General features: G+C 44.6%; 1 protein-coding gene across 2 annotated transcripts in view; it reads left to right on the forward strand.

Annotated features, from left to right (window-relative positions):
* Positions 1-11040, forward strand: part of Pcp4l1 (Purkinje cell protein 4 like 1) — a 42170-nt gene extending 31130 nt beyond the window's left edge. For both annotated transcript variants that reach the window (XM_037211273.1, XM_037211274.1), the window contains exons 2-3: positions 8614-8668; positions 9860-11040. In XM_037211273.1, the coding sequence (XP_037067168.1) occupies positions 8614-8668; positions 9860-10002 (198 nt within the window). In that variant the 3' untranslated portion in view covers positions 10003-11040. The remainder of the gene's footprint in view (positions 1-8613; positions 8669-9859) is intronic.
* Positions 11041-23611: the final 12571 nt, after the last annotated feature.

Consider the following 23611-nt stretch of genomic DNA (forward strand, 5'->3'; position numbering starts at 1 on the left):
TGCCTTCACCGTTTAGGTTTTGTGTCTATTTGTAGTTATTTTCTGTGAGGTACAAGGTGTAGTTTGGGGTGGGCTTCTTTTGTTTGGCTTTGCCAATGACTGTCCAATTGTTCCCTTACTGTTTGATGAAAAGAAGATCCCTCCTCTCCTTCCTGCCCCAGAGTCTCCCCTTCTGCTTTCATGTCCCATGTATTCCATCATTTTCTCCTCTTTCTTAAGATCTCTTGGTCTCCTTTCTATTTTCGTCTTGCTCATGTGCCCAAGACACCCACCCCCTCCCACCTAGAGTCTGCAGATGAGAGAAACCCTGCTATTTGTCTTTCTGAGTCTGGTTTATTTCTCTTACCGTAATGACCTTCCCTATCCTTTTCATATTATTTGTTCCTCAGACCGTGGTCCCAGGCCCGCCCTGCTTCTTTTCATTCTAACGGTACTCGGAAAAGGAATTCACATCAAAGGGGGGGGGGCAGGCAGAGAGAAAAGGGGGGGCAGGCAGAGAGAAAAGGGGGGGCAGGCAGAGAGAAAAGGGGGGGTGTTTGTGTTTGAGAGAAAAAGGAGCCGATTGTCCTGATTCCTAGAAAACAGAGTGGGGATGAGACTGGGAGCTGAGATAGGCCAGGACCTCACCTGGATGCTGATGAAAGTTCTGGGAAGGTGGAGACCGACAAGTATAGCATGTTTTCCTGTACAGCAACTGGAAGAACTGAAAAGGGTAGACAACTTTTTGGAGGGAAATACTGGAGAGAGAAAAGGGTCCCGATCTGCATCTTAAAGCCTAAAGAAAAAAGTTCCCTAACCCAGCAGGCCTTTCGTCTTCAATCCCACCCCACCCCACCCCACCCCATGGGAAGGGTAGAGTCCACAACTTTGAGCTGCAGAGAAAACAAAAGAATACTCATGGGGGATCGGCACCTCCTGCCAAGATGATGGAATGGAACATTGTTGGAATACATCGGGCCCAGAGGAGACAGTAGAGGGAAGGAGTACAAGGAGAAGGTAGGCAAGGAAAGAAACTAAGGCTCTCTAGGGAAAGCGAGAGCTGATGGGCTTCCCAGCTGCTAATTAGTGTTTGGTACTGAGAAGTGTGAAACAATTAGTCCTGTGTGGGCAATGACACCGAGCTGAACCCAGCTCCACGCTCGCGAGGACTGGAGTAATAGTTTTGGATGTAAGCAAGGGACTCATTCGCTATGGAAAAGAGTGGGATGATCTTGCACATGTAATTCTCAGACTCTGAAGGGCCAGGATCTGGCCCTGTGAGTGAAGACTGTGACTAGTCCCGGGAGATCGGGTTGGTGTGGCAGGAGGCCCACAGAGCAAGCATTGGGAAGCAAGGCGGATGGTCAGATCAACAAGCAGAGGAGGAATCGGAGTGAGCGCGCATGGTCTGGGATGAAGTCCTCACAGAGCATGTGAGATTGCACCAGATGAGCAGGCAGGTTCCAGCTCCCCAGGGCTCCCTGGGGAGTACATGTGAAGAAGGTGTTTTGGATGTGGATTGAGAAGCTAGACTTTGGATTCCACTGCTTAACTGTGGGCATAGAATTAAATCACCATTCCTGAGATCTTCTATCCTACCTGGGGATTGCTGTGCTCTATGGGGTGACTTGCAGAGTCAAGGCCTTCACATTAGAGTTCTCCCATAAGTGCATGTGGGTGAATGTGAGTGCATGTGTGTGCACACACATGCACACTTTAGTTGTCAAACTAGATACCATATAACATAATGTTCAAGGGCCTGGACTCTAGCTGGGCAGTGGTGGCACACACCTTGAATCCAAGCACTCGGGGAGGCAGAGGCAGGTGGATCTCTGTGAGTTCGAGGTCAGCCTGGTCTACAAATCGAGTTCTAGGACAGTCAGAGCTGTTACCAAGAGAAACCCCAACTCAAAAAACAAAGAACAAACAAACAAACAAACAAACAAAAGAGAGCCTGGACTCTAAGGTTAGACTGCCTTTCTGGCTTTAAATTATGATCTTGTGACTTAACTCTATAACCTTAGGCCAAAAAATTAACCACTCTTGACCTCATTTCCTGGTTTAAAAAATGAGAATAACAATACCTATTTTATGGAGCTATTAGAGTAACTCATGTTAGTGTTTTTAATGTGCATACAAAAGTAACAGATTAGTAGTATTACTTATGTGATAATAAATAACAAGGTAAGGTAACATTCCCAAGTCCTTGATTTCTGTCAGCTCTCCTAGTTGGATCCTGTAAGGAGAAGAAAGGTTTTGCTGGACCATTACTATTTCTGACCAGAAAGCAGGAGAATACCACCTGAGAGGTTCGTGAACCACACCTGCCTCGAATGAGTGGCTAAGAAGAGGTTGAGACAGGCAGATCTGTTATAGCTCTTAACATTTGGAGATACGAGTGTTTGTAAGAGGTTTTCTTAAAGAGCACCAGATGAACTTGAAATATGGATGGTCCGATGCCTGCCTATATATGTGCCAGACCACCCTGATTCTTCTGAAATTGACGACCTTCAAGGAAACAACCCAGAGCATTTGAAGCAGAGGACAGCCACTGAGTATGGTACAGAGGGGACAGTCCAACTGTCCCCACCCCCAACAAGTCGCAAACAGCTAAATCCAGAAATGCAGTGCCCACAGTGGCTATTTTGAGAACTGGCTAGAAAGATTGGAGAGGCAGGAGAAGAACCTCTAGCACTTTTCAACGGAGGGTGTGAGGGAGAGTTCACGGGGTGTTGTGAGCAGCGGGGGCCTTACAGTACTCCCTTCTGGCCTCTCCAGTGGAAACTCTTGATCTTAGGTTATGACCTTTCATAAATATAACTCAGATGGAGCTGGGAACCCCTGGGGAGCCAGATCACAGCCACTACTGCTCTATTTCGAGGCCAGGGCAGGCTCAGGAAAGAGGGAAGCTGGCAACAGCAGAGGAACGTGGCAGCCTGTGTGCTTCAGCCCTGACACACATCTCGCTTAGAGAATTTGGCTCAAGATCAGCTGACTTGAGAAGGAAGCAGCCTGTGTTAGTTATTTTCCCATTGCTGTGATAAAACACCGTGACCAAGGCAGCTTACGGAAGAGAGTTTATTTGGGCGTACGGTCTCAGAGGGTCAGAGTCTGTGACGGTGGAGTGGAGGCAGCAGGTGTTAGGAACTGGATGCTGAGAGCAGAGGCTTGGGTCTCCCATTTTAAATCAGAGAGAATAAACTAGAAAATGGTGTTAAATCTTTAAATGCTCAAACTCAGCCTGCTCCCAGAAACACACTCCCCTCAACGAGGTCACACTTCATGAGTCTCCGCCAGACAGACAGCGCCACCATCTGGGGACTTGTGTGGTTTGAGAATGGAATAAGAGCCCAAAGGCTCTTATGTTTGATACTTGGCTCCAAGTGGTGGAACTGTTTGGAAAGGACTAGGAGGCGTGGCCTGGAGGAGGTTTGCCACGGGGGATGGCAGCTCTGAGGTTTCAAAAGACTTAGCCATCCCTAGTGTCTCTGCCTCCTGCTTGCGATTTGGTTTGAGATGTGAGCTCTCAGCTGTTCCTGCTGCCGTGGCTTCACCATGCCACCATGGACTCCAATGCTTGGGAACGATGAACCCTATTAAAGGCTTCCTTTTATAACTTGCCTTAGTCGGAGTCTTATAACAGCAACAAAAAAGTAATTAATACAGTGTCATCATTAGGCTTCCCACTGCCGTGTGATACAGCACTGCCTTGGTTAGGGTTTCTATTGCAGGGAAGAAACACCATGACCATGGCACTTTTACAAGGGAAACCATTTACTTGAGGTGGCTCCCTCACAGTTTCAGAGGTTTAGTCTGTTATCATCATGGCGGCAAGCATGGTGGCTGGGAGTATGGAGGCGTGAAGGCAGACATGGTGCTGGAGAATTCTACATCTTGATCCAAAGGCAACAGAAAGTGAACTATCTCATTGGGCATGGCTTGAGCACATATGAGACCTCAAAGCCTGCCTCCACGGTTACATACTTCCTCCAACAAGGCCACACCCACTCCAACAATGTCACACTTCCTAACAGTGCCACTCCTTTTGGGGGGCATTTTCTTTCAAACCATCTACAAGCACCATGACTAAAAGTCACTTCAGGGTTTATTTCATCTGATAGCTTGTAGTCCATCAACCAGAGAAGTCAGGGCAGCAAGAACTGGAAGCAAGAGCTAAAGCAGAGTCCATGGAGGAGTGCTGCTTACTGACTTGCTCCTCATGACTTGTTCAGCTTGTTTTCTTATAGTACCCAGGACCACCAGCCTAGGGATAGTACTGCCCACAGTGCGCTGGGTCCTCTCACATCAACAAAATGCACCACAGACTTGCCCAGCTAATCTGGCGGGGACATTTTCTCAATTGAGGTTCTCTCTTCTAAAAGGATTCTACCTTGTGTCAAGTTGGCATAAAACTAGCCAACATATACAGGGGCTAAGCATTCAAACACCCAGCACTATAGGGAAAATTTCTCATTCAAATCACCACAAAACCCCCTGAAGGGAGATACTTAGCATGGGGCTCCATTTGTTTATTTTTAAAGGGGAGAAGTTGGGATGAAGAGGAAGATTTGGTGGGTTAAGGCAATAAGCTTGGAGTAAGAAAGAGGGATAATGGTTAAAACCAGGATAACAGAGATTTGCTGCCCAACAGAGGAAGTAAGGTTTGAAGGTAGAGACTGTGGAACTATTGAACTTGCCTCTTGATCCGTGACTCTCGTGTCTGGACAACTGGCCAGCAAATCTCTCACTACACATGCTCCATGCTATGCGTTTTCAGTGTTGACAAACTCTTCTGATGACAGTCGGGCATAGTGAAAGGTTTTATGTACTAGACCATTATACCGATCATGTGCAAAAAATAAAGAAAAATCAATTAACCCAAAAAGATCAAAGAGAAAATGAACAATGACTGGGTCAGTCATCCCAGAATTTCAAAAATAAGCCTCCCATGAAGCCCTTCTGGGTCTACAAGAGAGTAGCAGGACTTCCTGGGGTTTCAGTATCTTGATGGGTATCTTTTCTTGTTTTTCTTTGATTTTTTTCAAGACAGAGTTTCTCTGTGTAACCCTGCCTATCCTGGAATTCACTCTGTAAATCAGGCTGGCCTTGAACTCACAGAGATCTGCCAGCTTCTGTCTCCCAAGTGCTGGGACTCGGTGTGCCACCAGGCCCAGCTTGGTGTGTTTTCAAATCCCACCCCACCCACCCCCACCTCTGTAGCTCAGGCTGGCTTGGAATTTGTCATCCTCATTCACAGGCCTCCCAGGTCCTGGTATTATACATTTGTGTCCACACATCCAGCCTCAAATTTTAAAATTTTATTTTTTAAATTCACTATGTGTATGTGTGTTCCAGTGGACATAGGTATACCTATGTGTATGTGTGTCCACATGTGTGGAGGCTGGGGGCTAACCTTGAGTATTGTTTCTCAAGTGCTGTCCCCTTTGTTTTTGAGTCTCTCACTGGCTGAAACTCAACAGTAGGCTACCATCAACAGAGTGCCACCATTTTCTAGCCTCTGTATCTAGTGGCTGTTCTGTTCTCTGACCCAGGTAAACTTATTAGGGTGCACAATATTTCGGGTAACACAATACCACCACAGAGGGTGGTGCCACCTCTCGGCTGGTGGTCCAGGGTACTATAAGAAGGCAGTCTGGGCAAGCCAACTAAGCAGCATTCTTTCATGGTCTCTGCCTCAGTGCCTGCCTCCAGGTTTCTGCCTTGAGTTCCTGCCCGGACTGTCTTCAGTGGACTGTGATGTGGAACTGTAAGCTGAAATAAACCCTTCCTTCCCCGGGTTGCTTTTGCTGGTGGTGTTTATTACAATAATACAGACCGTAACTAAGACACTTACCCTGAAAAACAGAGACAGTATCTTGGTTGGTTTCACTTTAAATCTACAGTAACCTCAAGCGGGCTCCTTCACTCTCTGGTAATCCTGCTACATCACTCACTCACTTTCTTAGATGACTGTGTTACTCATTCTCATCTTTCCTCAAACCTTTAACACTGCTTGATACAACAGGCTTTCTTTTGGCCACCAACCAGCTCCCAGATCATGACACGGAAACTTAGTTATGAATGCTTGGCCTAGCTTACACTTGTCCCATTAGCTCTTATAACTTGATTTAACCTGTTTCTCTTCGTCTGTGTTTTGTCTCTTCCTTCATTCTGTATATCCTACTCCATGTCTGGCCAGCTGGTGGCTTCCTGGCTGGCTGGCCCCAGGTGTCTATCTTTCTCCCTCCTTCTTTTCTCTCTCTTCTCTCTGCCCACCAGCCCTGCCTAGCCCTCTCCTGCCTAGCTATTGGCTGTTCAGCTGTTTATTAGACCAATCAGGAGCCTTAGGCAGGCAAGGTGAACCAAATGCAACACATCTTTACATAGTTAAACAAATGCAGCATAAACAAATGTAACACATCTTTGCCTAGTTAAAGTAATATTCCACAACATCTTGTCCTTAACTCTCCTATGACAATTGCCCTTCTTGTTTCATTGAGAAAATAGAAACACTCAGTAGAGATAATCTACATTCCTGCCACATCTAACACCAATTTGCATCCAGCCCATGCCCTCATTCCTATCTGTAAATGCTGTGTCAATACCCCATCTACAACCAACCCTTCCACTTATGAACTGTATCTATTTTTTCTTGCTCATTCGAGATGCCACTCTGGTAACTATCCTTTCTCTCTCCCATCATCAATTTTTCCTTCTTTACTGAATCATTCCCACCAGCATTCAAATCTCCTACTTTAACAAACACCTTTCTACAACCTCATATTCATCCCAAACTACTGTCCAGTTCAGCTGTCTTTAAAAAGAAAGCTCTTTCACAGAGTTCTCTGTACTCAGAATCTCACCTGCCAATCTAGCTTGTTACCATGAAACTTCCTTGAAGTCTGATATTCTCTATCACTTCGCCACTGTGGTCCTAGTCTAAATGGCCACTCTCCTGCTTACACTGATGGAAGACTCTCCTAATTTTCCCCTGTGTTTTTTTTCCCCTCTTTGTCTTAGGTGGTTTAATCTCTGTCAAATAGAACAATCCCTTAAAAACATGATAGAGAGGATGCAACATGATCAGCCTCCTCATACTCCTTAGCCATGATGGGCTGCATCCTTTCTTTAATTGTGAATCAAAATAAACCCTTACTATTAAAAAAAAAAAAAACAAAAAACATGCTAGAGAGACGGGCATCATGGCACACACCTGTCATCCCAGCACTGGGGAGGTGAAGAGCTGGAGGCAGGAGGATTAGTTCAAGGGCTACCCTGTCTGCATTGAGACCCCATGTCAAACAAGCTAGCAAACAACAAACAAGAAACATCTCCTTTTGAATAACTAGTAGATATCCCAAAATTTTTAAAAACAAAACAGACTTTCTGATCCTCTCCCTAAAACCCACACATTAGTTGTCTTCTCTGTAGCAGGAAATGAGAACTCCCTTTTTTCATTTTTCAGGCCAATTCTCTTCCTCAGGAATCATCCTTGACTCCCTCTTTATCACAATACCACTTATCCAATTAAAATCACCTTGGTCGTAGTTTGAAAATAATACTCATAACCTCACCACTTGCCCCCTGCACTGCTACTGTTCTGATTCAAGCTACCATCTTCTCTTGCTTGGTTTACTGCAGTAATCCACCCCCGCTTCCCCACAGGCTTTCTGCCTCCTCTTTCATGTGCCTTTTGTGCAAATCAGAGTTCTCCAATGCCTTTTACTTCTAGTAAAAGAAAGCCCTTGTAAAGTCTCCCCGAGGCTCTGCATAATCTGCTTCTACCCATGGCTAGGTCCCCATTCTTCCTTCTTCCTCTCTCCACTTCAGCTATGCCTGGATCCTGACGTTCTTCAAAGAGGTTGGTCATACTTCCTCCCCAGGGTCTTGCCACGGATGTCCACAGTCTTTGCCACCCTTCCTTCTACAGCTTCCTTACTCAGGTGCCACCTTTCGGGTACTTTCCCAGGGCTGGTGATATAATTCAGTGCTAAAGCATTTGTCTAGCATGCAGGAGGCCCTGGACTCCATCCCCAAGACTTGATGATGATGATGATGATGATGATGATGATGATGGTGGTGGTGGTGGTGGTGGTGGTGATGATGATGATGATAGCTCCACAGCTGACCAGATAGGCTTTTCCTCACAACTATGTAAAGGCCTGTTCCCCTGACCTTACCTAGCGCTCATCATTTCTCTACCTTGTTTTTTCTCTGGCACTTTTTATCATCTTAAACCACAGTCATTTTGTTTGTCTGAATAGCCCTTGAATGAGCTCTGTGAAAGCAGGGTTACTTTATCTGTTTTGTCCTCTACAATTTCTCTGACATCAATAAATATTCATTGATTTAATTCATTTTGAAAAAAGTTTTCATTAAGTAGCTTGCTGTGTGGCCCAACTTGGTCTGGAATTCATGACAATCCTCCTGCCTCAGTCTCTCGAATGTTAGGATTACAAGCATTCTCTATCATGCTGGGTTTATTGAATGGATGTTGATTCTTTTTTTAATCTGATCTCAAGACCTACTTCCTCGAAAGATCTGGGAAATATGTCTGGTCATGGAAAGCTTGAATGTGCATAAAAGACCTTCGTACTTCCATGAATATCTCACATTGTTATTCTTGTCTTTCAGCTTAACACAAAAACACCCCCAGCAGCCAACCAGGCATCTGACCCCGAGGAAAAAGGTAAGTGAGGCTGGGCTAGGCTGTTAGCAGAGCTAATGAAGGCTGCAACATGATACAAGCAGAACTGTAAATCTAGAAGCTCCGAATACCAGATGTCAAAGGAATAGGGCCTGGATAAGTGAAACAAGGGGTTATCTTAGCTCTAGGTTCTTGCTACTTTTTCCTAAGATGTAATTGTATCAGCATTCTCTCTCGATTTTATCACCTAGAGTCTTGAAAGGTTGGAAAAGCATGTAAAATGATAAGAAGGGGTCAGCAAGATGGCTCAATGGGAAAAGGTGTTTTTTTTTTTTCCAAGCCTGATGACCTCAGTCAATCTCCAGGACATACATGATTGAACACAAGAAGTAGCATTCACAAGTTGTCCTCTGACCTCCACACATGGGGCACATACAGATTCTGGGGGGAAAAAAAGTAATGTATTTAAAAAGATTTGTTTAGTTAAAAAATATCTGTGGTACACCTTTAATCCCAGCACTCTGAAGGTAGAGGCAGGCAGATCTCTGTGAGTTTGAGGACTGCCTGGGCTACAGAGTGAGTTCCAGGAAAGGTGCAAAGATACACAGAGAAACCCTGTCTCGAAAAACCAAAAATAAATAAATAAAAATAAATAAATAAATAAATAAATAAATAAATATTCTATGTATGTGTGTGCGCCTGTATGAGTTTATGTGCCCCACATGCGTGAAGATGCCCAAAGAGGCCACAGGGTTTCAGAGCCCCTGGAACTGGAATTACAGGTGGTTGTGAATCACCAGATGTGTATGCTGGGATTGTAACCCAGGTCTCCTGCAAGAGCATTAAGTACTCCTAACCACTGAGCCTTTTCTCTAGCCCCATAAAACATTTTTGAGTGATAAGAAGAAACTTATCAGATAATCCAAGTCACTGTTCTCCACTAGAAGTTGAAGCAAGGAAGTGTACTTTAAGGATCTGAACTACAGGATTTAGGAATAAATGATGATAGAGGACATTTGTTATTTGATCTAAGAACAGTAAAACCTCTTGTGGAAACAAACTATGGTACTTCTAAGCCTAGCACCCTAACTTTTAGAATCATCAGTCAGCTGTAGTCCTTGAGAAGACTAGGGGAGCTCAAAGAGTCTAGCTCAAAGTGCTGTGTTTGAGGTTCGGAGGAAAGGACTGGAATCGGTTGGGTTGACTCAACAGTGTGTCTCCAACTGTCTACAGGGAAGGCTGGCAGCATCAAGAAGGCTGAGGAAGAGGAGGAGATCGACATTGACCTGACAGCTCCCGAGACAGAGAAGGCTGCCCTTGCAATTCAGGGCAAGTTCAGGCGATTCCAGAAAAGGAAAAAGGATTCCAGTTCCTGAGTGGCCCGCCTTCCCTTCACCCCTCTGCTTCCTCTCTCCCCTCCACAGCTCTGACTCTCATGTGTCTTGTCCCTTTATCCCCAGACTCTCCTGGAGGCAAGCTTAACCTTTGTATATTCTTTTCTCAGGCTCTCTTAAGCCATCACAGTAGTAGAGACGTAAGGACATGAGAAGACTTCAGTTGGTAGTCACTAGGCTAAGGGTGGATCAGTCCCTTGCAGAGAACAAAAGGTTTTGAGGTATGACTGTCCCCTACCCCTAATGCTAAGGGCAGGATGGGAAAGCCTTCAGAGCGCAGTGCCTGAGGGTGGGGTCCTGTGTATTGTGCCCGTTGCAGCATTCAGACTTCAGGTAACACTTTCAGGTCCTTCTGCAGCACCCCATTCAACTCCCAGGAGTCAGCCGAGATGCAGCTGCCCCTTCCCCTGGGCAGACATAAATCAAGGAGCTTGCAGAGTGCAGTGGTGCATGCCTTTAGTCCCAGAACTTGGAAGGCAGAGGCAGGTGGATCTCTCTATGTTCAAGGCCAGCCAGGGCTACATAGAGAGAGACCTTGTCTCAAAAAACCCTGCACCCCCCAAAAAAAAAAATCAAGCAGCTTAACATATTAGTGCATGCTGAGTAGATTCCATCCAAGGAAAGAAAGCAGGTAGAGAGGCAAGGGAAATCTTCCTTCATTGTCCATTCTGAAATCAGAGGAACCAGAGATGGCAGAAGGTCCAGAGGCCATAAGCTAAGAAATGAAAACTAGGAAACATTTAGGAAGGAAAGAAGTAAAGAAAGGCAAGATGTCTGAAGCTACAAGTTATCGTTAAATAAATACTACATGAGGGGCTCTCTGGCCTTTGCTGATCTGCCTGTCTCTTAATGCACCCCCATCTCTCGTCATCCCCAGAGCCACGTAAGCCAAGTGACACCCCTGTAGTTCTCAGCCACCCCACTGTGGAGTCAGGGCAAAAATAGCCACTGTATGTGATTTTAGCATGTTTAATAATCATAACAATAAAAAAAAGCCCTCAAATGGGGCCGTTGAACCTCTGCTAGTGTTTTCTCGTGGGTTGAACATGAGTGTAAGCCTGAACTGGCCCGGGGAGGGTGGTAGAGAGGCCGCGCGCATGCGCGGATTACACGGCAGCACAGGAAACCGACAGAGCCTGAGTAAATTTCAGCCGAAGCGAATCCCGCCTTCCTTCTCCCGACCTTGGCCTCACCTTGATGCACCGCCCACACCGTGCCGCTCTGCCGCCGTCACCACCCTCGGGTGCACCTGCAAGGATGATGTCCTCCTGCCTCCCTGCCAGCTACCAACACACTTGGCACATAGCTCTGAAAACCAACCCATTCTTCCCGGCTTCTTATCCCCACATGACCTGTTCCAGATTTCCCTCCTGCTTGGTCTTCCTCCCAGATTCTCCCGTCCCCTCAACAAGAGATGGAGACAACAACTCTGGACACTAAAGAGCACCACTCTTTTTTTTTTTTTTTTTTTTTTTTTTAAAGAATTTATTTGCCGGGCGTGGTGGCACACGCCTTTAATCCCAGCACTTGGGAGGCAGAGCCAGGCGGATCTCTGTGAGTTCGAGGCCAGCCTGGGCTACCAAGTGAGCTCCAGGAAAGGCGCAAAGCTACACAGAGAAACCCTGTCTCGAAAAAACCAAAAAAAAAAAAAAAAAAGAATTTATTTAACTTTTTATTTTATCTGCATTGGTGTGAAAGTGTCAGATCCCCTGGAAATGGAGTTACAGACAGTTGTGAGCTGCCACGTGGGTGCTGGGAATTGAACCCAGGTCCTCTGGTAGACCAGCCAGTGCTCTTAACCACTGAGCCATCTCTCCAGCCCCAAGAGTACCACTCTTACACTGTGGGTTTTAGCCAGAAAGCAAAAATAATGATTTTCATGTGAGCCAGCATTGCTGAGAAATGATCTCTCCACCTTAAAATGATTGAAGATTGAGAAAAAAAAATCATCTATACTTGCCACACTTCTCCTTACTTTTTTGTGGGGATGGTGATTAAAACAGTTCCACTACACTAGCCAGGCATGGTGGCACACGTCTTTAATCACAGCACTTGGGAGGCAGAGGCAGGCAGATCTTTTGAGTTCAAGGCCAGCCTGATCTACAGAGCAAGTTCCAGGACAGCCAGGGCTACACAGAGAAACCCTGTTTCAAGAAAAAAACGTAACAAACCAGTTTCACCTTGTAGTCCAGGCTAACCTAGCACTTGCTATGTATCCCAGGCTGTCTTTGAACTCACAACCGTACTGCTTTGGCCTCCCAAGTGCTGGGATTACAGCCTTGTACCACTATGCTCAGCTAATGTTTTTATCTTGGTAAATTTTGTAAAACATAAACTTTACCATTTTGGTTATTTTTATTTTATGTATACTGTGAGTTGGGGATTTTGAGCTAGTTATTTTTATGTATATCAGTGCTTTGCTTGCATATATGTCTGTGTACCATGTGATGTGTGCCTGGTGCCCATGGAAGTCAAAAGAGGGCATCAGATCCCCTGAAATTGGACATATAGATAGATGGTTGTCAGGCACCAGGTAGGTGCTGGAAACCAAATCCAGGCTCTCTGGAAGAAAGCTAAGCCATTGTTCCAGCCTTGAGTTATTTATTTTATGTACGTGAGTGTTTTCCTGCATGTATACATGTGCACCATGTGCATGCCTGGTGTCCACAGAGGCCAGAAGACAGCATTGGATTTCCCGGGCACTGGAGTTATAGGTGGTTATAAGCTGCCATGTGGGTGCTGGGAACTGAACTTGGTTCCTCTGCAAGAGCAGCACCATATCGCCAGCCCCCAAATTTTGTCTTTTAAACAGATTCCATCCCGTTTGTAGCCTCCGTGAATTTTATTGTTCTACTGCCCATCTTTATGGTTTCCATTTTTTTTTTTTTAAAAGATAGGGTGTTACCATGAGGCTGGTGCTATCCTGAAACTCAAGATTCTCCTTTGAGAGCTGAGGTTATAGGAGTGTACCACCACGTCTAACTCTGTAGCAGGCTTTCTTTGGGGCCACCAACCAGCTCCCAAACCATGACACAGAGACTTAATATCAATTATGAATGCTCACTCTTGTCTTATGCTTGTCCCACTAGCTCTTATAACTTATTTTAAACTGTGTCCCTTCATCTAGATTTGCCTCAGAGCTTTTTACCTTTTCTTCATTCTGTATGTCCTATTTTTCCTGCTTCTTCTTTGTCTGTCTGGCAGTTGCTGGCTGGCTGGCCCTGGGCATCTCTCTCTCTCTTTCTCCCTCATTCTCTTCTCTTGCCAGCCTAGATTCCTCCTCCTACTTATTCTTTCTGCCTGCCAGTCCCTCCTATCCCTCTACTGCCTAGCTATTGGCTGTTCAGCTTTTTATTAGACCAATCAGGAGCCTTAGGCAGGCAAGGTGAAACAAATGCAACGCATCTTCATATAGTTAAACAAATGCAGCATAAACAAATGTAACACACCTTTACATAGTTAAAGTAATATTCTGCAACATAAACAAATATAACACATCTTTAGATAGTTAAAGTAATATTCCACAACATAACTCCCTTCTTTCTTTGGTCCAAGAATATAGAAATCAAAACCATGCAGCAGCCATGAGTAAGAAACAAGCAACAGTATCTCTGGAAGTCAGCCTATATTCCAGAGTATATTCATGCCTAGCGAGCCCATGGCTATGGGATAATAATAGAATTGAATAGTAATTCATAGGAGGGCCCTCTGCAAAAGGAAGTACTTCTCCCGGATGCTAGAGAAAAGAAGGAAGTTTCATTGTTATGTTTGGAATCTGATACGAGTGCAATATAGTAATTGTGGTAGCCTTTCATCTCAGTCTCATAGGTAAATAAAAAATAACCTCATTGCTATGCCTGGGGTGTGTCCAGTACTCCCTGATAAAATAAATACTCCCAGGGCTAGAGAAATGGCTCGGTTGTAAAAATGCTTGCTGCTCTTCCAGAGGACCTGAGTTCAGTTCCTACAACCCAGGTCAGGTACAACCCCAGCTCCAAGGGATTAAATACTCTCTTCTAGCTTCTCTGGCCACTCAAATACACACAAGAACTGACTGACATTTCTACCTTAGTCTGCCCCTAAGACACTGAGACCAGGCAGGAGCTCCCTGGCCCTGGCTATGTGGGACTGCGCTGGTTCAAGGCAATGGTAATTTCTCTGTCGTCAGCCTGTTTCCTGTAGACCTGCTGCTTGGAGGGTATCTGCTGAATCATTTTGCCACACTAATGTGGAGCCTGTTGATGCAGTCCCAACCCGTTCATATTGGTAATGAAAAAAAGGCACCATAGCGTTGATTTGGGAAAGATAATTCTGACCAAAAAGAGCTACTTGGGTGTCTTCAGCTAAATCAATGGTGATTCTCAATAGATGCTCTAAGGGCTGATTCTCTTCCACCTGCTGTTCCTCATGACTTGAGCTGGTTGCTTCTCTCTGCCTGCCTGGAACACTCTCTTGAGGTCCAGGACTTTTTTTTTTGAGGTCCAAGACTTTTGATGGGCTACCCTTGGGGCTCTAAAACTTTGCCAAAGAAATGATCCTTGGATGCTAATCACAGAGAGACTTTTTTAGAGTGTTTTGTCTTGTGAAACAAAAACTGGAAATCTCTGTCCTAGGGAGAGGCTGTTACAAATGGATTAACAGAAAAGATAAGATGTGGGGGGCGGGAAGACAAGGGACATGGTTGTGTATGCTTGTAATCTCAGCACTTGAGAGGTGGAGACAGGAAGATCAGAGCTGCATGGTCATCCTTGGCAACATACTTAGTTTGATGACATCCTGGGCTACATGAAACCTTGTCTCAACTCCCACATCCCCAAAAAAAGTTTAAAAGAAAAAAAAAACATTTATGCACATTACTTCTGATGACAAATGTGTGAGGTCCTCTCACATAAAGCAATTCTCCAACTCTGAAGACATCCTATAGTTGTGACACAGGTATCCAGAATTAATGTCACTTGTGACTTGCACGTCTGGCTAACCAGCTGCCAGTCAGAACACTTCCTTGTAGCTAGAGTTTTCCTGCCTTGCTCACAGTCAGGACAAATCTTTGTCACCCGCCAGTCCCACAGCCGCTCAGACCCAACCAAGTAAACACAGAGACTTTTATTGCTTACAAACTGTATGGTCGTGGCAGGCTTCTTGCTAACTATTCTTATAGCTTAAATTAATCCATTTCCATAAATCTATACCTTGCCACGTGGCTGGTGGCTTACCGGCATCTTCACATGTGGCTGGTCATGGCGGCGGCTTGCAGCGTCTCTCTGCCTCAGCCTTCCGCTTCCCAGAATCCTCCTCTCTCCTTGTCCCACCTACTTCCTGCCTGGCCACTGGCCAATCAGTGTTTTATTTATTGACCAATCACAGCAATTTGACATACAGACCATCCCACAGCACTTCCTCCTCCTCAGTAATTTGCCGGAATGGCTCACAGAACGTGGGACAGTTCCTTACTTATTATTGCCACTTTGTTCTAAAGGGGACAGCTCAGAACCCACTCTGGTGGTGGGCACTTGTAATCCCAGCATTGGGGATCTGAGGCAGGAGGATTAGGAATTCAGGGGTAGCCTGAGCTAGATAGTGACATAGTGAAAGGTGAGAAACAGGGAAAACTCCCCTGCCTATTTCCCAAAGAACAGCTATGAGAATGGAAGAAATAAACAGAGCAAGGGAGGTGAGTGGAATCTTCGTGTGCCACCTTTGGGCATGTTCCTGGCACACTGATATACCAATCTGAAAGCTCTCTGAACTTTGAACCCCAGTTTTAGAGTCTTTATAGAATCATCATTACATAAGCATGATTAAGCCACCTGCTGTTGGTGGTTAAATCAATCTCCACTTCCTCTCCCCTTCCTGGAGATCAGGGTTGGGTTAAAAGCTCTAATCCTCATATCAGAAAGTTGGCTTCTCAGGCAGTCAGCCTCCCCGCCTTCCAGGAGTCATCCTGGAGTCATAACTAACATCAACTCTGGTGTGGTTGAATTGAGCTTTTGAGCAAGCTGAGGTAGGTGCCCCATGCCTGTAATCCCAGCAGTCATGAGGCTGAGGCAGGTGGATTGCTTTGACTTTGAGATTAGCCTGGGGCTACACAGTGAATTTTAATGTCAGACCAAGCCACATAGGGAGATCTTATCTCAAGCCGGGACTAAGGAATATTGAAAGAGACTCCCCTCACCCTTATCACTCAGTAAATGCCAGGGGTTCTAGGATTCCTGTGCCAAGACTTGAGGGTGAAGACCAAATGTATGTTTTAGTAGAAATTAGTCCAAGGCTTGGGGGGGGGGTAAAGGCATTTACTCAACTAGAATTAATATAAACATTTAATAAAGAATAGACACTTCAGACAGAAATACTGTACGTGGGGCTGGACAGACAGCTCTGCAGTTGAGAACACTTGCTGCTCTAGCAGACAACCCAAGCTTGGCTTGGTTCCTACCTTCTGCCTGTAATCAACTCCAGAGGATCTGACAACTTCTCATGGCCTCTGTGGGCACTCTCAAGCATGTGCACACACACACACACACACACACACACACACACACACACACACACACACAGAGAGAGAGAGAGAGAGAGAGAGAGAGAGAGAGAGAGAGAGAGAGAGAGAGGTGGGTTTTTTTTTAAATAAAGAAACAGAAAGAGAGAAAAGAGAGAGAGACACCCAGGACGCAATGGGATCCTTTAATAGCAGTTAGAAGTTACTCAGCCTTACCTGCTGGGCCATTTGTGCAGGGTCATATTTGAGTAGAGTTCAGAGAGCAGCTCCCAGTCCGAGGAGGTAAATCTTAGATCAACACTTGTCTTCTTCGACAGGCGCCACTTGGGATGAGGCTCCAGAAGCCATTAGGAGCTGGCCTCTCATTGTCTAAAGAATTCCAAGTCACTGGGTCAGACTCCAGAGAGTTATGCTCTGCCAGTTAGAACGTGGATTTTGCTTTTCCTTTTTGGCCTTGTTGACACTGCGTTTTTTAGTATATCACATTATCCCGCCCATATCACTGACTTCCGGTGCTTTCTCAATTGTGCAGGTGTAACAGAGCTGGGATCACAGTCCTGATGAAAGTGGAAGGGGTCTGGGGATCTTATAAGCAGGGATATACTTTTAATTACATTCCTAAATCCCAGACCTGGAGAGATAAAGGTCTGGTTGAGAGCGGGAGTGGGGATGGTGGGGGGGGTGTTTGTGGGGGATTCAAACAGTTAAGAAACAAGGATTCTCTCTCTGGACAGTCTTTCAAGCTGCATTCAGACACTTGACAGTGTTGCAGGAGAGGCTTGCATTGATCTTGCCCCAGTAATTGAGCTAGTTCCCTTCCCTTCCATGACTTCCTCTTAGAGGGATTCCTGCCTAAGACTTTTCTAGGAGCTACCCTCCCTTCCCACCCAGCTCTTAGCTTCTCGTTCGTTGCTGAGTTCTTCTTATTTCTGATAACTGTTTGCAGAAGTAGTGGCTCCTGGTAGCTCCCTTGTCCCTGCCCCGTGTTCAGTGTTTGAGAATCAGCCCTCATTGGACTCACTCTAATTAGCGGCTGTCATCCTGTTTGTCATAACCACTCTAAATGCAGTCCCTGTTGTCTGTGCTTCTGGAAATTGGGAGTTTGAGGGTGAGGAGTTTTGCTTTTTATATTAAGTTAGGTATCACGGGTGCTCTTCCTTCTGGTTAAGTGGCAGGTCTGACTCCAGAAAGGCAAGAGATTCACAGTCAACAGATAGGCAGAAAGTCAGCCTGTTCACAAGACCACAAGAAAAGCATCCTCATTCTCTCCTTCGCTATTTCCTTCTGGAAGCCATAGGAGAGTACTGGCAGCCCTTGTACCCCGCTTCGCATTCCAGCTTCCCTTAGAGTTCGTTTATCATCAGGACTGCTAGTCAATCAATTCAATCATTGAGACTGTGAAAGGAAAGGGACCTTGAGAGTCTTAGGAAATACAAACAAGGGGCCAGATTCAGACAGCATTGAATGTGTGTTCTGAAAGACATGAACAAGGTGGGGGCTTATGTAGACAAGTGTAGTTGGTTTTGTTTGTTTGTTTGTTTGTTTGTACTCTTGTTCTTTGGGAGTCTGCCACCCAGTTCCCAAATACACACACGGAGACTTATTCTTACTTATGAATGCCCAGCCTTAGCTTGGCTGATTTCTAGCCAGCTTTTCTTAAATTATCCTGTCTACCTTTTGTGGCTGGGTTTTTATTGGTGAAATTATTAAGGCCACTCCACGTAGTTAAAAGGAAGATGTATTTAGTGGGTAACTTACAAAAAAGGGAAAGGTAGGTCGTGGGATCTGGGGAAGGTGTATCAAAGTCCAGCGGTGTTCTCTGGAGCTCTGCTCGGTCAACCTCCACCATCTAGGGTCCAGAAACAGAGAGATCTGCTGGCCCATCCAGATCTCAGGTCTCTGGGCGCCTCCCTTGGCCCTGCCTTGTAGGTGTGACAGTTACGGAAGCCTCATTGGGAGTTGGAACTTCCAGATCAAAGCTGGAATGGCTACCCACTACAGGTTTTTGCCTGTCTCTATTCTATATACCTTTTTTCTTTCTTTGTGTTTCCTTTTCTCTCTCCTCCTTCCTCTTCTCTTTTCATTGTTCTTCTCCCATTTATTCTCTCTGCCTGGCAGCCCTGCCTAACCCTCTCCTGTCTAGCTATTGGCTGTTCAGCTCTTTATTAGACCAATCAGGTGTTTTAGGCAGGCATAGTAACACAGCTTCACAGAGTTAAACAAATGCAACATCAAAGAATGCCATCCTTCTTTGCATCATTAAGCAAATATTTCACAGCATAAATGAATGTAACACATCTTAAACTAATATTCCACAACAGGTGAGCAGTACTGCTTTATTGCAAAGCCATAAAAATTCCTTTCTAGTAAAAATTTCTTTCTACAGAATACCAAGAAATAACTGAGACTATGTGACTAGCAGAAGATAAAGGATGTGCATAGTAAATTCACAAAATGGGAATCCGACCTTCAGGTGCATAGCTTGAGTCTCTGAGTGCAGCGTAATTGTCTGGTTTCTCCAGACACCTGCAGACAAATGGTGGAAATGGCCAAAAGCTCACACACTTGGACACCAGCCTGAGAGGCAGGTGCACAAATCCTGTCCCTCAGTGTCCTCTCGATTCTAGGTCTAGTCTTGAGTTCCAGTCTTAGTTCAATGACTCATGTGACTTGGAAAAGTTAATAAATGTCTCTGTGGCTCAGGTTCTTCATCTGTAAAGGGAGGATGCTGTGTCGGAATCTAAGGACACAGTGGGCCTATAAGGAGACGAGGTTACCTGCAAATATTCTTTGCTAGATTGAACTCTGTTGACTTAGATGACTTCATAGTTGGGGTCCTCTGGGATCCTCATTCTGTAGACTAGGGTGATTCTCCATTCTCATGCTATAGATAGGACATGAATAGTGGCAAAGAAGACTTATAAGGTGCCACTGTGGGTTATTCTGCATTCTGGGCACATTCACATATATTAACTCATTTAATTCTTTTTTTTTTTTTCAAGACAAGAGTTTCTCTGTGTGACAGACCTAGCTGTCCTGTTCTGGAACTTGCTTTGTAGATCAGGCTGGCCTTGAACTCACAGAGATCCACCTCCCTCTGCCTCCCAAGTGCCCGGCTTAGAGAACTCTTTAGAGTTATAAATAAGGCTTGAGGCCCTCCCAAGAGTTAGAGAAAGAAGTTGCTGCCTAGTGAGTGTTGCACCTGATGTGAGCCTCCTGTCGGTTCATCCCCTCTAGGCACATCAGCTCTTCTGAGCCCCATTTCTCTATCTCGCTCGCTTCCAACTACTTTTAACTTCAGAGAGCCTCACCATATGTTCCCTGCAGCAACAGGGAAAGCGTTTGGATGAGATTGAGGCCCAGCTAGACATCTGGGAGTCAGGTAAAGCCAGGACAGGGGGTCCTCCTGAGAAGGAAGAAAGAGGGTCTGGTATGTGTCTGGCTTGTAAGACGAAATACGTATTCTAGGACTCAGTTAAAGGGTAGCCTGCTCCACCCTCCCACCTTCTAAACTGGGCTGGACAGCATCCCTGACAATCAATCTTCAGTTATCCATGTGGTATAAAAAGCACAAATTCGGGAGTCAGGTCACATGAGTTCTACCCCTACTTCAATTACTCATTACTTTGGGAGTTATTTGGTACTTTGGTGGCTCACTTTCTTCATTTGTAAAGTGGAGATACCAGTAACATGGTATCTACAAAGCAAGTTCGAGGAAAGGCACAAAGCTACACAGAGAAACCCTGTCTCGAAAAACCAAAAAAAAAAAAAAAAAAAAAAAAAAAAAGAGTTCTCTAAAAGAGGGCAATACAGAGGATGAATTGCCCTTTAGGGAAAGTGTCAAGAATCTATGGAAGGGTTTTTTTTTTTTTTTTAATTAATTGTTTGTGTGACTATACAGAGTGGAAGATCCTGGTAGTTAAGAATCCAGGAAAAATAAGGATGCTAGACAATAATTCAATGACCTGGACAATGCAAAAGAATTATCCCACACCCTTGAAAAGTCTCAGTGGGCCCAGCAGATAGCTCAACAGTTAAGAATACTTGCTGATCCCTAAATCCAGTTTTAGGGGCTCTAATGCCCCCCTTTGAACTTCTTGGGCAGCAGGCATGCACATGATACATATACATACACACAGACAAAAGACTCATATACATAAAGTAAATAAATCTAAAAGCAAAACTTCCAAAGTAACAACTTAAGGGGAAAAGAATATTCATCTCTAATTGACTGTAGCCTTGTGGCAATTTTAGCATTAGTGTGTGGGATAAACAAAAGAGAATATTGTAATCTCTGCTATAAAGTTAATTCATGCGTTTTTCTCAAATAGATAAAGCCAAACAAAAAGCAGTATAATGTATCTCAAGGAAGCCAAGAGGTAATCATTACCAAAAGGAGGAAATGATTGATAATGCTGAACACTGCTGAGAGGTGACAAAGACTCAAAAGTGACCACTGCATTGGACAACAGGGGCCTAGTGATGTAGCTTAGTGGTAAAGCCCTTGGCTCAAGTGTACAAGGCCCTAGGTTCAATCACTAATAATACACAACACGCACACACACACAGCAGACACAGACCACACACACACACACACACACACACACACACACACACACACACACACTATGCTATGCTAGAAGCATATTTAGTGTGGACATCATTAATGCCCTTTGAGGAGCACAATTTTAGTGGACTGATGGAGATGGAGACATGAAAGGTAGGCATAGGCTGAAGGGAGAGAGTGGGACATATTGCAGATAACACACCAGGCAGACATGTTCAAATGGCCTTATTATACAGGGAAGCAGACAAATGGGGCTATGCATAGAGGTGGAAGTATGGAAGCTAATAAAATGCATTATATTTTCTCCATCATTTCCAATTAACTCTTGGGTTTTGTTTAAAATATTTATTACAGTATATCCTGCCAATAAAGAGGTTAAATTTTTGAAGTATTTCCTGTGTGATTTTTAGATTTCCTGTGTTGCTTAAAGGCCTTCTTACCCTTGTGGAGTTTAAGCAAATATCCTGACTCACCACACCACCTCTCCACTCCCAGACTGGCCTCGAATTTAAGGCCAACTTGCCAGACTTTAAACAAATACATTTTAAAAAATAATTGTCTCAAGCCGGGCGGTGGTGGCGCACGCCTTTAATCCCAGCACTCGGGAGGCAGAGCCAGGTGGATCTCTGTGAGTTCGAGGCCAGCCTGGGCTACCAAGTGAGTTCCAGGAGAGGCGCAAAGCTACACAGAGAAACCCTGTCTCGAAAAACAAAAAAACAAAACCAAAAAAAAACAAAACAAAAAAAAAATTGTCTCTCCCACTCCTTCTCAAATTCGAGAAGTCTTCTTTAATTATCTCTGTGTGTGTGTGTGTGTGTGTGTGTGTGTGTGTGTGTGTGTGTGTGTGTGTGTGTGATGTATAGACACAGCCAACACAGCCTGCTGAGTCCATTTAGTGCTATTCGTGTGTATTTGTTTAGGACTGATTGCTCGGGACTTAATTCTGTTTTGTTTTTGAAACAAGGTCTTGTTCTGTAGCCCTAGTTAGCCTTGAACTCCTAGCAATCTTTTTACCTTCCAGCTTTCTGAATGTTAGAGTTATAGTAGCTTTCTTTCTCTCTCTCTCTCTCTCTCTCTCTCTCTCTCTCTCTCTCTCTCTCTCTCTTTCTTTTTTTCTTTCTTTCTTTCTTTTTTTCTTTCTCTCTCTCTCTCTCTCTCTCTCTTTCTTTCTTTTTATAGTAGCACTTTCTTACATCCGCATTTCACTTTTTTATATAGTGTGAAATAAAATCTTGGTTTTCCGTTAGACATTGTGCCGATGTCTTTTATTAAGAACCCTTTGGGCAGCTGGAGGAATGGCTCCACAGTTAGGCTGTGTGCTGCTCTTGCAGAGAACCCAGGTTCAAGTCACAACATTCACATCCCACAGCTCACGATGGCTTGTAATTCCAGCTCCAGGAAATCTCTTCTGGACTCCTCCAGCAGTAGCACTCACATGTATGTGAACACACGCGCGCACACACACACACACACACACACACACACACACAATTTAAAAACTTATAATTAATAAAAATGTAAAATACATAAACCATATCCTCAAGTGAATAGATACACTCCACTCTTGGGTTTGACAAAGCCAGTGTCAATCATGTCTGTGACTTAACAGGGAGAATGATGTGTAGCTGTTTTCTCTGTTTGGTAAACAGTGGACCCCGACCCCACCCCAGGGGAAATTGTTACAATTATTTTTCCACAATTATATAAGGATTCCAGGATATTAGTCACACACACACACACACACACACACACACACACACACACACACACCAGACTGGCTAGTTATTTATAGTGTATCTAGACTAGAGAACAAAGAAAACGAAGTTGCTGTTGTTGTTTTTGAAACAGGGTCTCTTGTAGCCCAGGCTGGTCTTCAACTTTAATTTGCTATTTAGTCAGAACTGGTCTTGAACTTCTGATCCTCCTGCCTGTACCTTCCAAGAGCTGGGATTATAGGTATGTATCTCCATGCTTAGCATAAAGTTCTATGTATATTTGTAAAGGTAAATGAGATGTGTGCTAGTTTATAAAGCACACTCCTTTAATTTTTTTTTAAAATTATTTTATTATTTGTATGCGTGTTTTGCCTGCATGTATGTCTGTGTACCACATGAGTGCCTGTTGACCACATAGCCAGAAGAGGATGTCAGATCCCCTGGAACAGAAGTTACAGATGGTTGTGAGCCTCCATGTGGGTCATCTGACCCATTTCTCCATCTCCAAAATGAATCCCTTTAGGCAAGACTAGAGACATTTTTGAGGACCTGACCCTTGATAACTTAGTCATGTGTTACAATATGTACCACTAAGCTGATAGCTGAGGAAGGTTCCTCCTAAGAAGAACCACAGTCTCTTGATTCTCACAAAAGGTCTGGGAATTGCACAGGGTGGGTAGAATGGTTTATGAAGTGCAAAACAAGCTTACCAAAAGCAAGTAACCACCCTGGGGAACACAGCTTGTGAGTGGCTGGCATGTTTTAGAATTCAGGTCTTGGGAAAGAAAGCTATTGTGTTTCCACCCACGTAAAAGC

The sequence above is a fragment of the Peromyscus leucopus genome, chromosome 15 (genome assembly GCF_004664715.2).
Source record: "Peromyscus leucopus breed LL Stock chromosome 15, UCI_PerLeu_2.1, whole genome shotgun sequence".
Classification (NCBI taxonomy): Eukaryota; Metazoa; Chordata; class Mammalia; order Rodentia; family Cricetidae; genus Peromyscus; species Peromyscus leucopus.